General features: G+C 42.0%; 1 protein-coding gene across 2 annotated transcripts in view; it reads left to right on the forward strand.

The window, feature by feature from the left end:
- The window catches only part of LOC145357045 (neuron navigator 1-like), a 698,546-nt gene that overhangs the window by 667,476 nt on the left and 6,921 nt on the right, over nt 1-24,149 (forward strand). For both annotated transcript variants that reach the window (XM_080210100.1, XM_080210101.1), the window contains 5 exons: nt 1,530-1,684; nt 6,650-6,721; nt 10,300-10,496; nt 12,175-12,293; nt 16,410-16,607. In XM_080210100.1, the coding sequence (XP_080066226.1) occupies nt 1,530-1,684; nt 6,650-6,721; nt 10,300-10,496; nt 12,175-12,293; nt 16,410-16,607 (741 nt within the window). The remainder of the gene's footprint in view (nt 1-1,529; nt 1,685-6,649; nt 6,722-10,299; nt 10,497-12,174; nt 12,294-16,409; nt 16,608-24,149) is intronic.

A 24,149-nucleotide genomic window follows, 5' to 3' on the forward strand; every position in this document is an offset into this window, starting at 1 on the left:
TCACACTTAAAGAACATTTTTCATTTGGTTGTGAAAAATGTTGTGTAAGAGTTGAAAAGTTCTACCAGTGACTTCAGCTCTCTACTTTGCATTTACCTCCTGCAGTGCATTTGGCCAAAAGGGACTCCGAGGAATCTTTGCCATATTATGATACCTCAGAGAATGAAATCACAAATTTTGAAAGGAACTGCTGAACATTTAGGATTTCATCTTGTTTTGAAATAATTTATATATTGAGTACCTCAAGCAATATACTGTTTGGGCCTCTTGTGTGTTTCTGCTTCTGTGCAATTATCTTGTAAATAAATCAGTTCAGCATGTGAATTATGGTCTGACAGTGGAGACAGAATCTGGTCAGAGACGAGTCTCTGGTGTATAATATTGTGAAAAAGGTATTTGTTAATATTGTGGCATGGTGCACAATTCACACGATGCATTCTATCCAAATCACGTCACTCAGTGCATAGGAGACATGGGGCTGTGTATGGAAACTGCTTTTTACTGTGAATATGAGTTAGAGGGATTGGCACGCAGCCCAGATTGTGATTATTAACTCCATAATGTAGTTGGCAGATGAAATAATCAAACTTCATTGCTTATGTTTTGTGCAGAAAACAGTCTGAGCTTCTTTTCTCTTGGTAACCTTATATACGTCTTTAAAGTTATGGAAGGGTTTGAAGCGTAGCTGTAGAGAAGATGTTTACAGGGAGACCTAAATCAGAGATCATAAATATAAGATATGTAAATATACATCTAAGTTAACAAAATATCTTTAAAAATGTAGAGTTTGAACCTTGCTATCCCAAGGGACAATTGAGACAAATAGATTAGACAGATGTGGTTAAGGACATGCTAAATAAATAGATAAGGGAGAAAAGACTTGGCTGATGAGGTGGTCAGGAAAGGGGAAGAGGCTGGTGGAATATAAATACATTATTCATGTGTTGGGCCAAATGGCCAGATTGATGCTGTCATGTCTATATAATTCGATGTAAAGAGGAGCAGAAAGACATTGGGCAAGATTCCCTGGCTTCCCCTTTGCATTTTTCATGGTGATGGGAGGCAGCGGAGGGCTCTTCTGGTCCTGCCACTGTCAATGGGAATTCCCAGTGAAGCTACCCCACAGCAGCAGGTGGGATCGGAGAATCCCGCTGGCGTGAACGACCGGAATATTCTGGCCATTATCATGCCGTGAATTTAAATGATCTTATAAGAATATTATTGCAGAAATATTTAATGCCTAACCATTATTTCAGTGGGTTACCAGCTTATTTAAAACCAGAAATAAAGGAATCTGAAATGAACTTGAGTGTCGGTGTCCTATAATATTCCACATCATATTTTAAGCCTCACAAAACATTGCTGTCATTAGTTTAAAAAAGATATTAATCCAGAAACAAATTAGTCCAAATGAGCTTTAGGTAATGCGATTGATTGAGCGAAATTTAATTGCATCTCCATTCATCAGTGTTTTTATGATGAAGGAAGTATAACAGTTTTAACATGTGTATTACGTATTCTCCATGTAGGATTTGCAGCTGTACCTTTCTAATCTCGCCAATCAAATCGACAGAGAAACCAACACAGGGAACGTACCATTGGTAATCATACTTGACGACCTCAGTGAACCTGGCTCTCTAAGTGAACTTGTCAATGGTGCCCTTACGTGCAAATATCATAAATGGTTAGTTCTACCCTTTTTCTTCTTAATTGCATGCTAGTGTAAAGCTGAATGGATTGACTACGAGTCTTTTATCGCTAGAAATACATAGAACGCTTATGATAAAATCTAGCATTTACATGGATATTAAGAAAATCAAAAGCCCCATCAGAACAAGATGGGTTAGATTCAATTTCGGGCAGAAGTAACTTATAATACTTTCACCAGAGTACCAATGTACACAGCCTTTAGGCGCTATGTAGTATCTTCATCCCCTCTCCAGCAAAAAAGTAAAATACTGAAATGATGTGCCCAAAAAATACCATTATTCTGCAATGGGTTGCAATAATTATGGTAATACAGAAGTTGGAGTGTTTTAAAATTATGGAATCTCGATTAACCACAAGTACACAACTTATATTAAAAAGTGCTAAGAAATGTATAAAGGCAGTTTTATCTAAGTACATTTGCCCAGAGTGCTTAACCTTTTTTTGGCCTTGTGACACACGAGTCTAAATCACCGAGGAGTCAGTTTGCTAAACCGCTGCGCCGTGTTGAAGCTCTTCATTTCTGGCTGGGATTTCCAATCCTGCCTCAAGTCATGACCCATTTTTATGGCACTAGTATGATATTCTGGTGAGAAGAGTTGAAATGTCCCAGATCTCTTTTAAAAATTGCAGCTGGAGGTAAGTTTGTATGGGGATAGGGTGGTTAAAAGGGTAAGAAGGTAGAGTGACAGTTGGGTGTGGTGGTAGGTTGGCAGGTGGATGAGATGACAGGAGGGTGAGGTGGCAGGATAGGTAAGGGAGGGTGGGTGAAATGATAGAGTGCAGGTGGATGAGATGGGTAGGATGACAGGTTGACAGGTGGGCAGGGTGGCAGCTCGCTGGGAAGGTAAATGGGTCTGTGGGGTAGTTGGGTCAAGAAGTGTTGTCAGGTCAGGGCTAGTCAGTTTAGGTGGGTGAATTAGGTTGGTTGGGGGGTGTCAGGTGGTGAGGTTGTGTCAGGTTAGGTCTGGGAGGTAATAGTTGGATGTTGGGATCAGGTTGGGTCAGGGGAAAGACGGATGTCAAGGTGGAGTTGGGACAACAGGTCAGTGTGAGTGACTGGGGGAGGGGGGGGGAAATCAGTTGAATAGTTACCCAGAAATAAGACTAGATTTTTCCCTGTCTAACATTCCCTGGAAAACTATTCAGATAAATAAATTGGAACCCGAAGAAATCTTTGATTCTAGATCAGAGTTGGAGAACACTTTAAAGGATCCTGGGGAGCTGAGAAATTGCCCATGGGAAGTTCAAAATTCCTGAATAATCCCCATGGAGTCCTTGGCTGGATTTATCCAGCTGTTCATGCCGGCAGGATTCTCCCGTCCTACCTGCAGCATACCTCTGCCGGCAAGGGGTGACATCAGTGGGAATTCCCATTGACAGCGCTGAGACCGAGAATGCTGCTGCTAGCAAACAATGCACCACCTCCCACCGGTGGGAAACATGTGGCTGGGAGGCCGGAGAATCTCGCCCCTTGTGTTGGAACTCCCAAGGATTTGTGCAGTGTGTCTCTGGGGTACGTCACCGGGCCAAATAGCTTTCTCTTTGTCACTATCAAACTTGCCTGATCACACTTCTTTAAAACATCTTGGAACATTCTGTTACATTAAAGGTGCTACATAAATGCAAGTTGTTATGAAAATCTGTCAGATTTGCTTCATTAACAAGTTAAGAGCTAAATATTTGGCCCTGGCTGACTATTGAGTTGCTGCACCTTGCAACAGCACCTCTCCTTCCAGTTCCAACTCCCCATCCCCTCATGACACTAACAGAAAGAAAGTAGTTTAAAATACATTAATAAGAACATAAGAACTACCAGCAGGAGTAGGCCATCTGACCCCTCGAGCCTGCTCCGCCATTCAGTAAGATCATGGCTGATCTTTTTGTGTACTCAGCTCCACTTACCTGCCCACTCACCATAGCCCTTAGTTCCTTTACTGTTCAAAAATTTATCTATCCTTGCTTTAATTTAATGAGATAGCCTCAACTGCTTCACAGGGCAGGGAACTCCATAGATTTATAACCCTTTGTGTGAAGAAGTTCCTCCTCAACTCAGTCCTAAATCTGCTTCCCCTTATTTTGAGGCCATGCACCCTAGTTCTAGACTCATCCGCCAGTGGAAACAACTTCCTTGCTTCAATCTTATCTATTCCCTTCATAATCTTATATGTTTCTGTAAGATCTCCCTTCATTCTTCTGAATTCCAGTGAGTATAGCCCTAGTCTACTCAGTCTCTCCTTATAAATCAACCCTGTCAACTCCGGAATCAACCTAGTGAATCTCCTCTGCACCCACTCCAGTGCCAGTACATCTTTCTCAAGTAAGGAGACCAAAACTGGACACAGTACTCCAGATGTGGCCTCACCAGCACTTTACACAGCTGCAACATAAGCTCCCTCTTTTTAAACTCCATCCCTCCAGCAATGAAGGACAAAATTCCATTTGCCTTCTTAATGACCTGCTGCACCTGCAAACCAACTTTTTGTGATTCATGCACAAGCATACCTAGGTCCCTCTACACAGCCGCATGCTGCAATTTTTTACCATTTAAATAAGAGTCCATTTTGCTGTAATTCCTAACAAAATGGATGAGCTCACATTGTACTCCATCTGCCAGACCCTTGCCCGGTCATGTAGAGTATGTATATCCCTTTGCAGACTTTCAGCATCCTCTGCACACTTTGCTCTGCCACTCATCTTAGTGTCATCTGCGAATTTTGACACACTACATTCGGTCCCCAACTCTAAATCATGTGTGTAAACCGTTAACAACTGCAGTCCCAACACTGATCCCTGAGACACACCACTAGTCGCTGATTGCCAACCAGAAAAACACCCATTTACCCTACTTTGTTTTTTGTAGTTAACCAATCCTCTATCAGTGCTAATAGACTACTCATAACACCATGCACCTTTATCTTATGCAGCAGTCTTTGATGTGGCACCTTGTCAAGTGCTTTCTGGAAATCCAGGTACACCACATCCACAGGTTCCCCATTGTCCACTGCATGTAATATTCTCAAAGAATTCCGCCAAATTAGTCAAACATGAACTGTCTGTGAACCCATGCTTGTGTCTTTCCAGTGGGACAATTTATATCCAGATGTCTCACTATTTCTTCCTTGATGATAGGTTCAGGCGTTTTCCCTACAACAGAAGTTAAGCTAACTGGCCTTTAGTTACCTGCCTTTTGCCTATTCCTTTTTTAAACATTGGCGTTAAATTTGCTGTTTGAGATGGAGCAAAAGAAAGAGTTTTGAAACTTCTTGTGGTAGCTGACCTCTGAATCAACTCTACAATTTGTACAGTGAGAGTGTAGTTAGAAATGGCAAACACATTGATATTCCCGCTTGACTTCGATCAAATCAGATTCTCAGCCAGAGTGGACAAGCACCCAATGTTTCAAATAGATGTACATGTCTTTAGTGGGCTGAAAGCCCGATTCAACTCCTTTCTACAATGCTCCCTCCCTTCCCCTGTAACCAAAACCTTTACCCACCTTCCCGCCCCCCCACCACCATATCTACCTACCTAGCCACCGACTTGTGATCCACAACCTGCCTGTCACTCTCACTTCCCCAGTGGAGGTGACGGAAGTTTCCTGCCAGTTGTCCAACAGCTGGGCAGAAGGTCATCGCCAAGATAAAATTCCTCTCTCACATTCCTTCTCATTTTTAACTGGATTGTCAATCCGTCCACCCAGATCACAAGAAGTGACTTCAACCCTTAAACCATGTCAGTATTGCAACTGGGCAAGGTGAACTTGGTTACTGAAGATTCATGGAAGTAGGTTTGATTCTACATTTTCTTCACTGAAATTAAACTCTGCTTGACAAGTTTTACCCTCAAAATTTCAAAACCATACAACAAAATCCAGCATCTTTTGCACATTGCTAATTCCCACTACATTCATAAAGACATATCGTTTTAGTTCAGTGGCCTGAATGTCAGTGTGTTGTTACACCCTAACATCAGAAACAACCTCTGCTCAATATCCAGATGATCAGAAAAGGGAAGTACTGTGGATGCTGGAATTTGAAACAAAAACAGAAAATGATGGAAAATCTCAGCTGGTCTGAAAGCAACTGTGGATTTTGAGTGTGGATGAAGGGTCATCCAAAGAGAGAGAACAAACATTTTGAGTCTGGATAAAAGGTCATCCAGACTCAAAACGTTGACTCTATGTCTCTGGAATATCCTTCATCCACACTCGAAACATTGGCTGTATTCTCTTGCCACAGATGCTGTCAGGCCTGCTGAGATTTTCCAGTATTTTCTGTTTTTGATCCAGATGATCTTGTTTAAATATCAAAAAATAGGATCATCCTGCATCTCACTTTAAACATCTGTCAAGTAAAATTCCATACGTTCACTACCAGTTAACAAGGTTCTTTCATCATCATGTTACTCAAAATGAACCCTTTACTGCTGATACCAATCAGGTATAAAACAAGCTTCCTTATTCAATGCTGATAGATATTAATAAATTTGTATTCTGTGTACACTGCTTGACACATTGTGAATTTGGGGGTCGGTTTAGCTCAGTGGGTTGAACAGCTGGTTCGTGATGCAGAGTGACGCCAATAGCATGGGTTCGATTCCTGTACCAGCTGAGGTTATTGATGAAGGTCTGCCTTCTCATACCTGCCCCACACTGTGTGGTGATCGTCAGATTAAATCACCCCTAACCTACGGTTATCTGGGATTATGGTGTCTTTACCCATTGTGACTAATTGTTGAGTGACTTGTACAACCTTACTCATTGATACAAAGTGATTTTTCTGAGCATCACAGATGATTCTAATTTCAGCTCTTGTGGGGAAAATCATATTTCACAGTTAACTACATTCTGAAATCAGAACGTGATTTTACATTGCAGTTTAAACATTGACCCTTGTATTATCTATGGTTTAAATATATTTTTCTTTCTCTTACCCTGTAGCCCATATATAATTGGGACCACCAACCAACCTGTCAAAACAACACCGAACCATGGCCTTCATCTCAGTTTTAGGTAAAGTACAGATCTGTATATGAAGAAATTAAAATATTTGTAAACATCTCTTTGATTAGTGTGAGGTTGGTCCAATTGTCATGGAAGGGATACACTCCTCTTATCTGAACAAATAAACATAGAACATAGAACATAGAACATTACAGCGCAGAACAGGCCCTTCGGCCCACGATGTTGCGCCGACCAGTTACAAAAACAATGACCCACTAGCCTATACCAATCCCTTTTCGTCCATAAACCTATCCAGAGATCTCTTAAACGCCCCCAAACTAGACGCATTTACAACTGCAGCAGGCAGGGCATTCCAATCCCTCACCACCCGCTGGGTAAAGAACCTACCCCTGACATCCGTCCTGTAGCTACCCCCCCTTAATTTAAAGCCATGCCCCCTCGTGCTAGCTTTCTCCATCCGAGGAAAAAGGCTATCACTATCCACCCTATCTAAACCTCTAATCATCTTATATGTTTCAATAAGATCCCCTCTTAGCCGCCTTCTTTCCAACGAAAACAACCCTAGATCCCTCAGTCTCTCCTCATAGGACCTCCCCACCATACCAGGCAACATCCTAGTAAACCTCCTCTGCACCCTCTCCAACGCCTCCACATCCTTCTTGTAATGCGGGGACCAGAACTGCACACAGTACTCCAAGTGCGGCCGCACTAGAGTAGTGTACAGTTGCAACATTACACTGCGACTCCTAAATTCAATCCCCCTACCAATAAACGCCAAGACACCGTACGCCTTCTTGACAACCTTATCTACTTGATTCCCAACTTTCAGGGATCTATGTACACACACACCTAGATCCCTCTGTTCATCCACACTATTCAAAGTCCTCCCGTTAGCCCTATACTCGACACATCTGTTGCTCCTACCAAAGTGAATTACCTCACACTTCTCCGCATTAAATTCCATCCGCCACCTCTCGGCCCAGCTCTGCAACCTATCTAAGTCTCCCTGCAGACTATGACACCCTTCCTCACAATCTACCACACCTCCAACTTTGGTGTCATCAGCAAATTTACTAATCCACCCAACTATACCCTCATCCAGATCATTAATAAAAATTACAAACAACAGTGGCCCCAAAACAGATCCCTGAGGCACACCACTCGTAACTGCACTCCATGATGAATATTTACCATCCACCACCACCCTCTGTCTCCTATCTGATAGCCAATTCCTGATCCAACTTCCTAGATTACCCACAATCCCATACATCTGCATTTTCTGCAGAAGCCTACCATGGTGAACCTTATCGAACGCCTTACTAAAATCCATGTATACCACGTCAACTGCCTTACCCCCATCCACCTCTTTGGTCACCTTCTCAAAAAACTCAATAAGGTTAGTAAGGCACGACCTACCTGCTACAAAACCATGCTGACTATTTCTAATCAATTCATTACACTCCAAATAACTATAAATCCTATCCCTAATAATTTTTTCTAAAACCTTGCCCACAACAGAAGTAAGACTCACCGGTCTATAATTCCCGGCAAAGTCTCTGTTCCCCTTCTTAAACAATGGGACAACATTCGCTATCCTCCAATCCTCCGGGACTACACCAGAGACCAATGACGACCTGAAGATCTGAGCCAGAGGCTCTGCAATCACCTCTCTAGCCTCCCAGAGAATCCTAGGGTAGATCCCATCCGGACCAGGGGACTTATCTATTTTCAGCCCCTCAAGAATTTCCAGCACATCCTCTTTATCAACCGTAATACTGTCTATTTTACACCCCTGCAACCCAATGTCCTCCTCAGCTATATTCATGTCCCCCTGCGTGAACACCGAAGAGAAATATTGGTTCAATACTTCTCCAATCTCCTCCGGTTCCACACACAACTTCCCCCTGCTGTCTGTAACTGGCCCTAATCTTGCCCTGACCAACCTTCTGTTCTTGACATACTTATAGAACGCCTTAGGATTCTCCTTAATCCTATCAGCCAAAGTCTTCTCATGTCCTCTTTTAGCCCTTCTCAACTCACTCTTCAACTCCCTCCTAGCCAATCTAAAGCTTTCTAGTGCACTATCTGAGCCCTCCAATCTAAACAGAATAAGTTTTAAATATATTTAGTCGAAACCTTTCCGTACTGCTGCAAAGGTTGACCTGTGAAATGCTGGGATCCTGAAATCAAAGTGAATCATATAAGTCTGAGAACAAAACGGCAGGTTAATATTTGAGGCTAAAGCTGCTGCATTCGACTACAATGAAGAATCTGTATTGATTATAATTAATACTTTATGTGTGCTTTTTCTGATTTTTATTTCCATGGAGAATTTTCCTGTATCCAGCAACTTAATTTGATTTTTATGCAACAGTTGTCTTTATCTGGAACTTAGGACTCAAATGTCTAGGGCTAGACGGTCCAAAGGGAAAACAGGAATTTAGCATGCCACCCAAATATTTTGGAATTCACCACAGGAACACTAACCTCTTAAATTCCAACAGCTCAGAGTTGTGCTGACTCCCCTGTACAACAAGCTTTATATCTGCATTACCCCAAGTAAAATGGCCCATAACATCTGCTGTGAACTGGCAGAAGAAGTGCCTGAAGAAGATCAATTACATTTCTAGACACGCTCACTGGGTCCATCAGAGGAAAAGAGGACAGTCTTCTTCAGAATCTCTCACCATGCTGCTGCAATACTCTTGGCTAGAACTCTGAGCAGCTGCCACTGGTGTACCTAACTTGGCCTTGCAAGTAACCACATCCCTGGTGCATTGGCCACAATTTCTGTCTTGGACTAGATGGGTGTTCTGTTCAACTGCAATTTCATCTTAGGGACTTCCAGGCTGTAACATTGTGATCTATCCTCCAAAACCCATTATATTGTGCATATTTTAATTCTTAGAGGATGGCAATGTTTTGAATTTTATTCAAGTTAAAAAATTTTCTAAAGCATTCTTAAAGGAAGGGCAAAGTAAGCAATTAACATTGAATGCAATAAGGAGAAAGGGTGGCAGTGGTTAGCACTGCAGCCTCAGAGCGCCAGAGACCTGGGTTCAATTCCAGCCTTGGGTGGCTGTCTGTGTGGAGTTTGTACACTCTCCCTTTATCTGTGTGGGTTTCTCTGTGGCTCTGTTTTCCTCCCACACTCCAAAGATGTGCAGGTTAGGTGAATTGGCCATGGTAAAATTGCCCATTTGTGTCCCAAGATGGTTAGGTTAGGTGGATTAGCCATGGTAAATGTCCAGAGTTACGGGGATAGGATGGGAAAGAGGGTCTGGCTAAGGTACGCTATCAGAGTCGGTGTAGATTCAGTGGTCTGAATGGCCACTTTCTGCACTATTGGGATTCTATGATTTGTCACTGTGTTTAGAATATAATGAGACAGTTAGGATCTATTGAATTGATTGCATTTTTTTTCAATGGAACAGCAATAATTGCTGACCATCAGTTGATGAACTGCAGATGTGGAGTAGGAGAGTGTTGCCTTTTCCTTCATAAATTAAATAACTGTGATAGTTTCCTCCTGAGATTGTAAGATGATCAGATTGTTGTTTTCCATGGTACTTCCGTTATCTGTCAGTGCAAGCTATGAAATAACAATGCCTGATATTGATTTCCAGACTGGTGCCATTTTCTAACAATGCAGAGCCTGCTAACGGATTCCTAAGTCGCTATTTACAACGAAAGCTGATTGAATCTGAGAATGATGCAAACGCAAACAACAATGAAATCCTTAATATTCTTAACTGGGTTCCCAAGCTATGGTACCATCTCCACACATTTCTGGAAATGTACAGTACTTCTGACTTTCTTATTGGTAGGTGCTGTTCCTGCAATGGAAATTGTGATCATTTGATACTCATCAATAGACCATTCTTTAATTTGTTTTCAATTAATTGAGCGTGAATGCATTTACATCTTGATATTACAAGTTCATGTGACTTGGTCAGACTTATTCTTACCAACTCTTCATCTTGGAGTAAAATTCAGCCAGGACCATGGAAAATATTTGCAATAATGAGCAGCAGTGATATTTCCTCTCGATATGCAAATAGAACATGCAGGAAACAGAACCACAACAGTTGAATAACCCAGTGTGCTGTCAGCCATCAGTCTATGACTTGTTTTTACTTTCTGTGCTTCTTGGTTGGATCGGATTGAATATGTAAGCCAATCATGAGGCAGGAAGAATGGGAGAACTAAGAAATAGAAGTAGGCCATTCAGCCCTTTGAGCCTGTTCCGCTGCCATCCAGGCAGAATCAATCTGTGTCTCAATTCAATTTCCCTGCCTTTGCTCCCTAATCTTTTGAGATGGTATTTTGCTTTCTGTTCAATAGCACTGCTGCCTCATAGCGACAGTGATCGGGGTTCAGTTCCCAGCTTGGGTCTGTATGGCGTTTGTACATTCTCCTCATGCTTGCACAGGTTTCCTCCGGGTGCTTCGATTTCCTCCCACCATCAAGGATGTACGGGTTAGGTTGATTGGTCTTGCTAAATTGCCTATTAGTGTCAGGGAGACTGGCAGGGTAAATACATGGGACTACAGGGATCGGGGCTGGGTGGGATTGTGGTTGGTGCAGACTCAGAGGGCTTAATTGGCTTCCTGCTGCACTGTAGGGATTCTAGGATTTTATGATTGTATGAAATGGGAAGGTGGTGGCCTTGAGGTATGATTGCTAGATGATTAATCCAGAAACTCAGCTAATAGTCTGGGGACTCAGGTTTGAATCCTGCCACAGCAAATGGTGGAATTTAAATTCAATTTTAAAAATCTGGAATTAAGAATCTACTGATGACTATGAAAATATTGTCAATTGTCAGAAAAACCCATCTGGTTCACTTTAGGGAAGGAAATTTGCCATCCTTACCTGGTCTGGCCCACATGTGACTCTAGAACCAAAACAATGTGATTAACTCTCAATTGTCCTCCACGGGCAACTAGGTGTAATAGAATCCCACAGCGCAGAAATAGGCCACTCGGCCCATCAAGTCCGCACCAACCACAATCCCACCCAGGCCCTATCCCCATAGATTTACTCACTAATGCCTCTAACCCACGCACCCCTGGACACTAAGGGGCAATTTAGAATGGCTAATCAACCTAACCTGCACATCTTTGGACAGTGGGAGGAAAGCAGAGCACCTGGAGGAAACCCACGCAGACACAGGGAGAATGTGCAAACTCCACACAGACAGTGACTCAAGCCTGGATTTGAACCCAGGTCCATGAGCTGTGAAGTAGCAGTGCTAACCACTGTGCTACCGTGCCACCCTGTGGACAATAAATGCTGGCCAGCCAGTGACACCCATGTCTCACAAAGGGATTGGTGGCAGGATTAAAATAGAATGACAAACTATGGCAGATTGATCTGTTTCATCGAATATCTGAACTTAACTTCCTTAGACTTATCTTATTAACCGTAAAAGCAATGAAAGTCTGAGATGTTATAACTGTTATGAACATTAATGTTACTTTTTATTCATTCTCTCTCAGGCCCTTGCTTTTTCCTGTCCTCGCCAGTCAATGTGGCTGAATTCAGAGAATGGTTCATTGATCTGTGGAATTATTCCATTCTCCCTTATCTTCAGGAAGGAGTTAATGATGGCATCAAGGTGATTATATGTACAATAAATAACTACATTTTATGGAACAGTTCCGATCCTTACCAGATCAAGAACGTGTAATTTAGCCTTATGAAAAAGCCATAAACACGTGAAACATTAAAGTGTAACTGAACCTTAAAACAGCTCCCCTTCACTAATGGATTTGAAGTGCATTAGTTTCTTTTAAAAAAGCAGGGTTTGGAGTCTTGAGGGTTACTCAAAAGTTTGCTACAGAGGTTTTACACCTCAGCTATGGTGAGAATCATCATAAAGACAGAGAAGCAGCCTCCCGTATGTGACAAATCCAGGAAAATTGACCATAATCAAGCAGACGTGGCCTGGTGGGCTGTAGTCCATTTACAGGAACCTCGGTAATAAATGAAGGAGGACAAAATAGGAAAGATAAAGCGATATTGTTTTCTAAGCATGACAGATGTTTTGCAAAGGCATGTGAGGTGGCTTTTAGCAAGAGTAGCTAAGGAAACACTTCCAAATTAGCAGCCACACAAGCAAAGATGTACTACTTTCTGTTTGTTAGTGAAATTAAAATGATCAATCTACTCGGATATCGTGCTGAAATTGTCAGTTTAACACAGTCAATAGAACTCAAAGTAACGTGTGCCTTGTTAAGTTTGTGTGGTGATCCGCTTAAGTTAAGTTTATTTATTAGTGTCACAAGTAGGCTTACATTAACACTGCAATGAAGTTACTGTGAAAAATCTCCTAGTTGCCACACTCCGTAGCCTGTTCAGATACACCGAGGGAGAATTTACTGTGGCCAATGCGCCTAGCCAGCATGTCTTTCGGACTTATTTCTGAAGTGAATACTTTAAATAGTCTGGCATTTTGTTTCCACTTCTAATTCACATTTGTATTCTTCAGTTTGAAAAATTGCACAACTCTGACCATGAATCTATTTTCAGGCATTATTATAGACGTTTGACATGGACAGGCAGGACTTATACTTTGTGGATGGAGACAAGCTGCTCTCATAGTTTGTTTCCTTGCTCACACTGGAAAGAAGCATTTTATGACAGAGGCACTCAAATCTTGCATGCTGGCTTTGAGTGGCCTGTCTGAGCAACAGAAAAGTACAATTAATTTGTCGAGGAACAATCTTCAAATGGAAGTTCAGGTTCCAATTACACCCTGAATGAGGCAGCAGAGCTGTCAACCCATGAACTGAAACTTATGCAGAGGTGGTGGCTCTAACCCCAGCTGAATAATGTCACTTTTCATAGGAAAGCAAGGCTGAAAATGTAATAATAATGAAGTTGTTTAGTCAACTGCATTCCATGGAATACCATAGAACATCTACAGTACAGGAGGAAGACATTTGGCCCATCAAGTCTGCACCAACAACAATCCCACCCAGGTCTTATCCCATACTCCCACATATTTACCCTGCTAATCCCCCTACATCCTGCTAACACTAGGGAGCAATTTAGCATGGCCAATCAACCTAACCTAACATTTTTGGACTTGGGAGTCCAAAATAAGAGGAAAAGTGGGAGGAAATTGGAACACCCAGAGGAAACCCACACAGACATGGGGAGAATGTACAAACTCCTTACAGTCACCCAAGCCAGGACTTGAACCCGGGGTCCCTGAGGCTGTGATGCAGCAGTGATAACCATTGTGCCAGCGTGCCACCCTATTCAGCTCATTGTCAATGAGAATAACAAATCTCATCAAAATCTACTTTGATTTAATGGAACTTTAAATTTAATTGACTAATATTTTTGCTACATAGATTTAGGGAAAGGAAACAAAAGCTGTAGGAGTGTTTCAACTGTATTAGAATATATGGGACGATCAAATTAGGCCACTATAATGGTTAGGTAGTATGAGGCATTTAAAGGATTGATAGATCCCTTACATCAAGCTGGAATTAGATACCAGTCACACACAGGCAGAGGCAGCAGAGAACTGGATCTACCACAGACCAATGTTCAACCCCAGACCTATACAACGAAGAGTCATCATCTCCAGAGAAACAGGATAATAGGTTACTTTCTGGAGGTAGAAACAAAAGAAAAACAAATGGAAAGGTTTGTAGGATTGAAACCTAAACAACTTGAGAGCATGTGGTACCTTTAGGAGGAGATGGGGAAATGTCAATATCCCCTGGGTCAGAAACTGAACCAGACCAGATTGTAAATTCTGTGGCAGGTGAGAAGCTAGGAAATCAACAGCAAGTAACTCAGCCCCGGACTCCCCAAAGTCTGTCCACCATCTACAAGGTATAAGTCAAGAATGTGACTGCATACTCACCGCTTGCATGGATGAGAGGTAGCTCCAATAACACTCAAGAAGCTTAACACCATTCAGCACAAAGCAGCTTGCTTAATTAGCACCCCTTCCACAAATACAGCTCATGACCACCTTCTTAATTTGAATGGGCAATAAATGCTGACCTAGCCAGCATTGCTCACATCCCATGAAGAAATATGAAAAGTATAAGGGTGAGATTTTATGGTCTCACTCAGGAGAGACTGGAAATTTCCACCCGAGATCAACGGAGATTTCCATGATCAGTCCCTCACCCGTGCCAATTCCGTGGTGGGCAAAGTGGTAGAGTGTCAGCCCAAGTCTGTGATTGACTAGTGCATTTGATACTTACTTTCTGATCCAGAGTAAAGATAGAAAAAAAATGATTGTGTGTGTGTGTGTGTGTGTGTGTGTGTGTGTGTGTGTGTGTGTGTGTGTGTGTGTGTGTGGTTCTGTAGTTGATTAACCTCTGATATGTCACTGCAGCCTATGTAGACTCCATATCATAAAGAAACACAGGCCACAATTGTATCTGACACTAGGATTAAATGGAGGTCCCAAGCCTGCACTTGCAGAGAACCAGACAGGCATTTCATAATTCCCACAGGCAGCATCTTAATTGGTCACCTCCAAGCTTGCTATAGTGGGAGTGCGGCAAAGGTTACAAGGCTGATTCCTGGGATGGCAGATCTGTCATATGAGAAAAGACTAAGTCAGTTGGGAAGAGTGAGAGGGGTTCTCATAAAAACTTATAAAATTCTAACAGGAATTAGAAAGGGTGGATACAAAAAGAATGTTCCCAATGTTGGGGGAGTCCAGAACTAGGGTCATAGTTTGAGGGTTTGAGACCTTTTGGGACTAAGATGAAAAGAAATTTCTTCACCCAATGATGAATCTGTGGAATTCACTACCACAGAAAGTAGTTGCGGCCAAAACATTGTGTGATTTCAAGAAGGAATTAGATGTGGCTCTTGGGGCTGAAGGAATAGAGGGGTGGGAAGATGGGATTAGGCTTTGGAATTTGATGATCAACCATGATCCCAATGAATAGCTGAGCTGGCTCAAAGGGCCGAATGGCCTACTCCTGATTATATTTTCTATGTTTCTAAGCTCACCATCTAATAAGGGATGCTGCTGGACTAAGCAGAGGGCTACAGCTCTGAAGCTTGGATAGCCCCAATAAGATGTGAGAATTATTGAAGCAACTCTGAGAAAGTTACCTAGGGGAAACACAATAGTATAACTGTATAGAATGCAAGAACTAGAATATTCAAATACTTAGCTCAATGAGATCTAACTAGCTTTCTGAAGTTAGAATAGTTTGATTCTGACAAAGCTTGAGAGAAAGAGAACATATATATCCAACAGGAAACATTTAAAGGAACTTTCAAGAAAAAGACAGAATACCTATCCATTTAAATTGCAATTTCATAGAATCCTACAGTACAGAAGGAGGCCATTCAGCCCATCGATTCTGTACCAATTACAATCCCTATTCCCACACATTTACAGTGCTAATCCCCCTGACGTTAAGGGACAAATTAGCATGGCCAGTCAACCTAGCCCTCATATCTTTGGAGTGTGGGAGGGAACCAGAAGAAAACCCACCCAGATACAGGGAGAAAGTGCAAACTCAACACAGGCAGTGACCCAAGCCATGATTCAAACCCAAGTCCCTGGCGCTGTGAGGCAGCATTGCTAACCACTGTGCCACTGTACTGCCCTATTTATAATTAGTTTTAGAAATTCATTTTGGGCATTACTTCTTAATAGTATTTTTGTATCAAATAAATAGATATATGAACTGGACAGTTACTATTATTGCTGAGTCTCATCTTTCCTATTTTGTCTCAGACATATGGAAGAAAAGCTGTGTGGGAAGACCCTGCTAAATGGGTGCAGGATACTCTACCTTGGTCAACTGCTTCAGAAGACCGTTCAAAAATCTTCCATTTGCCTCCTCCAAGCACGGGATCACAAGTTACAGGTCCTTCTGCAGACAAAAGAAAGATCAAAGAGACAGCACCTACTTCACTTGAATCAGACCCACTTGTAAGTGTTGCAGCAATGTCTTATTTTCACTGCCAGTGAAATTCTGGGCTTCACTGACTTCCGCGAAAGAGTAGGCAGGAGCCTCAAATGTTGGAATAACGCTCTCTATTCATGTAAATCTCTGCTAAATTAACAAAAGTAGGATTGATTAGGGGAGAAATATTGGGCAGGACTCTTGCTCTTCTTTGAATAGTGCCGTGAAATCTTAAAGATCCACTTGCAACCACTGAAGCAGAGAGAATAGACCTCAGTTTAACTACATATTTGAAAGGCAACATTTTCAGCAATGTAGCACTAACCAAGTGTTAGCCTAGACTGCATGCTTAAGCTAACGCAAAGGGAACAATGCAACCAACTCAATCAGGACGATATAGAGGGAATTGTACCCATTGCACCTGGTAAAAGAGCTGGAGTTACTTATCTGTTGGAAAGCTCTCTGGATCTCACTATTTTCAAAGCTAACAGATGGCAGACTAATCAAAGCTGATGGCATTCCAATTCACAAACATTAACCAGGTTCTGAACATTCCAGGCCCTGACAGCAGTTTTAACAGTGCTATCAAGGGGATCGCTTGGCCTTTTGGTGGGTCAGCTTTCAATATGAGGAGGATTAAGAAGCTGAAGCGGGCTCCTGAAAAGTCCTTTTGCAAGTCCAGGTATTATTCCGTTAAGCCCCATATATGGCTTCTTGCCCCACCACAAGATATCCCCAAAGTTTCCTCTCCCTCAAGTACCTGCGGTGAAGGGTGGTCCACCGATACACGACAGCAGCTATTCCCTACCCACTTTGTGTTGGTTTCAAGTGGCGTGTTGATGAGGGCTGGTAATTAAGATTGGCATGGCTTCATACTGCTGCAGGCAAATAGGAAGCAAAGTGAAACTAATTATTCCCCACTGGAATGCTGCTGTCCATTAAAATTCCACCCCCCATCACCACCACTTGCCACCATGTTTACACTACTTTCAGACAAGGCAAAGTGCAGAGTTTTTGTTACATTAAATGTGTTTCTATTATTCAAGTGTTAGATTGAATATTCAAATTAAATTATTCAAGAACAGTAGGACTTTAATTACGCACGTATCAGTCTTAGTTTTGCTATGATGATATTTTAGGCAAATAGCCCACAGCCATTTAGTCTCTACGCTTTAATGGAAAGAATAGTTGCTTGAGTCATGTACTGGAAAATTGGTGCTGATAAATCAGCTTACATAGAGGCAGAGTGAGGGGAGAAAGATTAGTAATTGTATTTTCGATAAGGTAAGAGAAATGCTTGTGACAAAAGCAAGAAATGAGAATATTGTATCAAAGAACAAGAATACACTGCAGCTTGATTGATTGTGATCAGTGTTCTAAGAAGAAAAGAATCATAGAATCCCTACAGTGCAGAAGGAGGTCATTCAGCCCATCCAGCTTGTGCAAATTCTCCAACAGAGCATCTTTCCCAGGGCCACTCCTGCCTTATCCCTGTATCCCCACCACCTACACATCTCAAGATACTAAGGGGCAACTTAGCATGACTAATCCATCTTTGGACTGTGGGAGGAAACTGGAGCACCTGGAAGAAACCCATGCAGATGAAGGGAGAGCGTGCAAACTCAAGGCTAGGGAGGAAATCGTGGGTCCCCTAGCCGAGATACTTGAATCATTGATAGTCACGGGTGAGGTGCCTGAAGGTTGGAGAGTTGCAAATGTTGTGCCTTTGTTTAAAAAGGGCTGCAGGCCAGTGAGCCTCACATCTGTGGTGGGTAAATTGTTGGAAGATATTTTGAGAGACAGGATCTACAGGCATTTAGAGATGCAAGGACTGATTAGGGAGAGCCAGCATGGTTTTGAAAGTGGAAAATCATATCTCACAGGAGTTGGGACGTCTTGTTGAAGTTGTACAAGACATTGGTAAGGCCACACTTGGAATACTGTGTGCAATTCCAGTCACCCTATTATAGAAAGAATATTATTAAACTAGAAAGAGTGCAGAAAAGATTTACTAGGATGCTACTGGGACTTGATAGATTGAGTTATAAGGAGAGGCTGAATAGACTGGGACTTTTTTCTCTGGAGTGTAGGAAGCTGAGGACTGATCTTATAGAGGTCTATGAAATAATGAGGGGCATAGACAACGTAGATAGTAATATTTTTTCCCAAAGGTCGGGGAATCGAAAACTAGAGGGCATAGGTTTAAAGTGAGAGGAGAGAGATACAAAAGTGTCCAGAGGGGCAATTTTTTCACAGAGTGATGAGTGTCCAGAATAAGCTGCCATACATAGTAGTAGAGGTGGATACAATTTTATCTTTTAAAAAGCATTTAGATACTTACTTGGGTATGATGGGTATCGAGGGATATGGGCCAATTGCGGGCAATTGGGATTAGCTTATGGGTTCTAAAAAAAAGGCAGCATGGACGTGTTGGCCCAAAGGAACTGTTTCCATGCTGTAAACTCTGACTCTAATAATGCAAAATCTATCCAAACATAGGTCACCTCCCTTTTCTGGTGCATCATCCATATATTCTATTACTCCCGGGGCAGAGATCCCGCACAATGTGTTCCTGAATCCAAAGACCATATATAATTGTATCTAACAATATCATAACTTAAATATGAATGATATTTTTGAGAAGTAGCTAATGATTATTAAGGGTTGATTGAGTGGGCACAAATCTGTAATACTTTATTTCGAAACAAGTCCCTCTTTATTCCAGGCTGTATATTTTGGAAGTATTTCATTCTCTTTGGTTTGTAACTTTGAAGTAAGGCACAAATGGGTCATTCATTCAGAAATATTGTGTGTCCTCCAATTTTACACTCCGATTGCTCCACTTCAATTACAGCAACATTGTGCTGTAGCATTGGATTTCTGCCCTTTATCCAAACTCATTATTGACATTTCATTAAGAACTTCAAGCTCCATGTTGTGCCACTGCTTCTGTAACACTAGTATCCTTAAATATTCAATTTTAAAATGTTTGACAGTCATCCATATTTTTCAACAGAAGTGCATCTTTCCATTACACATGTTCCACTGAATATTTTTAAGTCTGCATCTTTAAGCTACTTCACATTGAAGTGCTTTGCAGTCAGCAAAATCTACTTTAGAACTATAGAACCCTAGAACATTACAGCACCAAAACAGGCCTTTTGGCCCTTCTTGCCTGTGCTGAACCATTTTTCTGCCTAGTCCCACTGACCTGCACCTGGACCATATCCCTCCACACCCCTCTCATCCATGAACCTGTCCAAGTTTTTCTTAAATGTTAAAAGTGAGCCTGCATTTACCACTTCATTTGGCAGCTCATTCCACACTCCCACCACTCTCTGTATAGAAATTAAAGTAATCATAGTGGTAGTTTCTGTTAGTTCTAGCAGGGAACTGTTTTAATTACATTATCTTCACAGAAAAAAGTCTGCATCTTTCTTCAGCCTGTATATTGTTAAAGGTCAAATACAGTATCAAATGAGCATAAGGCAAAAAGTAGGAAATGCTAATTAATTTTGCAACAGAAAGGAAGCTGCAATTTGATGCGCAAGTGTTAATATTTCACTTGCAGTGCAATTAAACTAATTTAGTAAGGGAGGAAGGGCACTAACATGAAGGATTAGAGAGGAGAAGTAAGGTGCATGGTGCACTGGGAGAGATGAATAGTCTTGGACTCAAAATTGGCATTTTATTCCAGAGTATGGCCCCTGAACAATCGATACAAGCACATTGATTTTTTTTACGTGTAATTTAATATTTCAGTGTATTTCTTTGGGAACTTGAGTTGTCATTGTGGACAACAAGCAGACATTTGTACACAAAATGATGAGACCAGAAATAGTTTATTTATCGGATGATGCAGGAGATTACAATGGATTGTATATAATGTTAATGTTATTCATTGGAGCAGACTTTGCATATGGACCCCAAAAACAAAACTTTTAGAAAGAATATGAAAATATTTACTTATAACATATGTAGAAAGTCCATGCAATTTACTCATCAATAGCATAATGGACTGAATCTACCATGGAATAGCTATCACCTTTGGATTGGCAGTGCACTTCTTTTGATTTGCCTTAAACTGAAGCTCCTAATTTCTCGCCCAGACTTCTGAATTTCCTGAAAAATGTGGAGCATACCTATTCTTGGAGTCCTTCCTTCATAATGAAGGACAGTTGGGAGAAGACAAGCCACATGCCTTTTTTTTAATGGCACTAGCTAATCATAAATCAGTTGCTGGGCACCAGAGTTCACAAGGTTGGAAACAGAAAAATTCGCAGGCCTCAATTTCAGGAGAGAAGGGGAGTGCACAGGGAGGCAGGGTCACTGGACAGCAACTCTACTGGAAGCCTTCTTCTGATGTGGGTATGCCGGCGTTGGACTGGCGTAAACACAGTAAAAAGTCTGACAACACCAGGTTTTAGTCCAACCTATTTATTTGATAATATACTCACAAGCTTTCGAGGGACACCCTCTTCGTCAGGTGAATGGAGCTCTCCATTCACCTGACGAAGAGGGTGTCCCTCGAAAGCTTGTGAGTATATTATCAAATAAATAGGTTGGATTAAAACCTGGTGTTGTCAGACTTTTTACTGAGCCTTCTTCTGATCAGTGGGTCCTCCAGTCAGGAACAGGAAACCTCTGGACCTCCTGCCTCCTCTTGTGCCCTTTGCTACCTCTGAGGGCAAGCTCTCCCCCTCTCCGGACCTCTTCCCTCTCTAAGCCCCTTCCCTCCCTACACCCCTGCTACTTACCTGCCTGCATTTAATCCCAGGCACAGTGTTGCAGTGGCTAGGAGAGGCACCAAAGTGCTGTGCCTGGGTGGGCTGGAGCGCTGTCGGCCAATCAGATCACGAGGTAAGGCTTCCTTCCAGGTGAGGACGTAAGTCTTGTCTGTTGCCAATCGATGCTCAATAGGGCATAAATTGCCAGCGGATCTGTTGGAGTGGGTGGGGAATTGCTCACCACTCACTCTTGGGAAGATGCTGTCTGAAAATTTCAGGGCACGGTGATGTCTGTACCTTTTAATAAATCTAGCTCACAATATTGTGTTGGAAGTTAATTGATCTTAACGTAATTTTATTTCTGTGTCTGGACTTTTCAACAGGCCCAGGCAGCCAGGAGTTCTTTGACCCGACTATCTGCCCCTCTACCATGGCTACATTCACAGCTGGTGTCCCTGGAGAGGAAGGCATGTTGATGCCTTCCGTGCCCGCTGGGCACCGCAGGGGCTGGGGTGTATTATCGACCCCTTTAATCACATGATGTTTTAAGTTTCCTTTCTAATTTGTCTTTTGTTTTGGGTGGTTCCCTTCATTATGGGGGCTGCCCCTTTAATTTGTCCCTCAGCTAATTTGATTTAGTTTAATTGTTTAGTCAAAAAGATTGAATTGCCGTTTTAGCTGGAGTTCATCACTAACAGAGAAACATCGAGGTGTTAATGAATGTAAGGGAGCGTTCTGACTCCAATTAATTGTGGCTTGGGCTGCCTAACTGCTTGATGGGATGAAGTTTGGTCTTGCTCAGTGTCTGATTGTTTCATTCAGTATTGCAGTCGATTTTCAGAGAGCTAGTTGGACAGCTGTGCACCATTAAGTTGCTGCAGGGTTTAAACATCTTCACTCTTGGAGTTCAAAGCAAATAGCAGTTTTCAAAGCCTCCAATGACTTAAAGTGAATCTGTGACAGTTCCTCTTCTAAAAGTCATCCTAACTAAATTAGAGGAGTAGAATTTTTGTAGCTTTTATTTTCTTTGACAATCTGATCATATGTTGACCATTATAAAAATATTGTTCCAATTTATTAAGAGTCAGCGGTGTTTTATTTTAAATTTTTCTGATCATTTTGAACTTTAACTTGAGGAATTGAGTTGACTGAAGTTGGCAGTCTCTTTCCAGCTGTTTAGTCACACCATTCTCTATTTTCAGTTGTTTGTTCTCTGCTTTCTTTTCTCGTTTCTTTTTTGTCACAACCTTTTTTATTCATGCGTGGGACATGGGCGACACTGGCTGGCCAGCATTTATTGCCCATTCCTAGTTGCCCTTGAGAATGTAGTGGTGAGCTGCCTACTTGAAACATGCAGCCCATGTGCTGGGAGTTAACTCACAATGCTGTTAGGGAGTGATTTTGACCCAACCACTGCAGAGAAACGATGATACCCTTTTCTATTTGTATCCATTTTGGTGAGCTGTTGAATTGCATTAGCCTTGTTCCTTTGTTATTTTATAACAAATCCTCAAACTATTGAACCATACGAACAGAGTCTTCACTTGAAACCAGCCAAATCAATTCAAAAGACTGAATATAAAAGGCAAATACCTAACCCAAATCTCTTTTCCATAATCTTTTGTGTTGGTTTAAAAAGAAATATTGTGCTTGAAGCTGCTGCCACCCATCAAGTTACCATGCTCTTAGATTAATCACCATGGCAAGATTTTAATAATTGTACTCATTTGCAGCTAATTGGTAAGGCATTTCAAATTAAGCTATTTTGGTGTGGGGTGGGGTGGGGGGATGTTGGCTAGCGTAGACACTAACAGGCACATTTTGGAAGTTTTCAAATACTTTTTAAGTTATCAAGTAACTGACCAGAAACTGCATGCTGATGTTTAGTATTTTTAGAAGCCACTTTCCATTAATTTAAACATGAGTTACTCATGGGTGTTAGGTTAAGGCACCCTGAAAGAAAGACTTAATGTCTTGTGAAGAAAACCATTTTCAGCTGCACTAATTAAACTGCACCAGATTACCACTCTTAAATATATGAAGGAATATTTTTAATCCTTACCCTCACACACACATTCATCCTCTCTTACACACACATTCTCTCATCCTCACTCTCACACACATGCATCCTCACATACATACACCACACTCTCTGATACTCATTCACACGTGTACACTCATTCTCTCATCCTCACTAACACACATACATACTCATCCTGTCTCACACTCATCCTCACTCACACTCATCCTGTCTCACACTCATCCTGTCTCACACTCATCCTGTCTCACACTCATCCTCTCTCACATCTTCACACGCACGCACATTCTCATCCTCACTCACACACACTGTTGTTCATCCATCGTCATCGACAAAGACCTCGACACCATTAGTCGTTTTGAGGCTGGATGCGGTGTGTCCGAAGATGACTGATCAGCCAGTTCGGGCACGGAATGTCCTGGCACATACTGGACAGACTTGTGTAGAGACTGTAGTTGTTGCGCTGGTGGCTCTGGACTTGCACAGCTCGCCCTTAAGTTGTGCTTCAGCAATACACCTTGCTTCGTAAGCTTGACAGCCTTTGTAGATGAGGCATCGCCAGGCAGGGCAGTTTTGTGCCGGCATTTCCCAGGTGTTCGTGTCTACGTCAAGCGACTTCAGGGAGGCCTTGAGCGTGTCTTTGAAACATTTTTTCTGCCTTCCATGCAAGTGTCTTCCAACAGAGAGTTCCCCAAAAAGGAGCTGCTTGGGTATGCGCTTGTCTGACATACGGATGACATGACCTGCCCACTGGGTTTGCACTCTCATCAGCAGTGTGTGGACTGATGGTAGACCTGCTCTAG

This window comes from Carcharhinus amblyrhynchos, chromosome 22 (assembly GCF_965287045.1).
Source record: "Carcharhinus amblyrhynchos chromosome 22, sCarAmb.v2.hapA, whole genome shotgun sequence".
Taxonomy (NCBI): domain Eukaryota; kingdom Metazoa; phylum Chordata; class Chondrichthyes; order Carcharhiniformes; family Carcharhinidae; genus Carcharhinus; species Carcharhinus amblyrhynchos.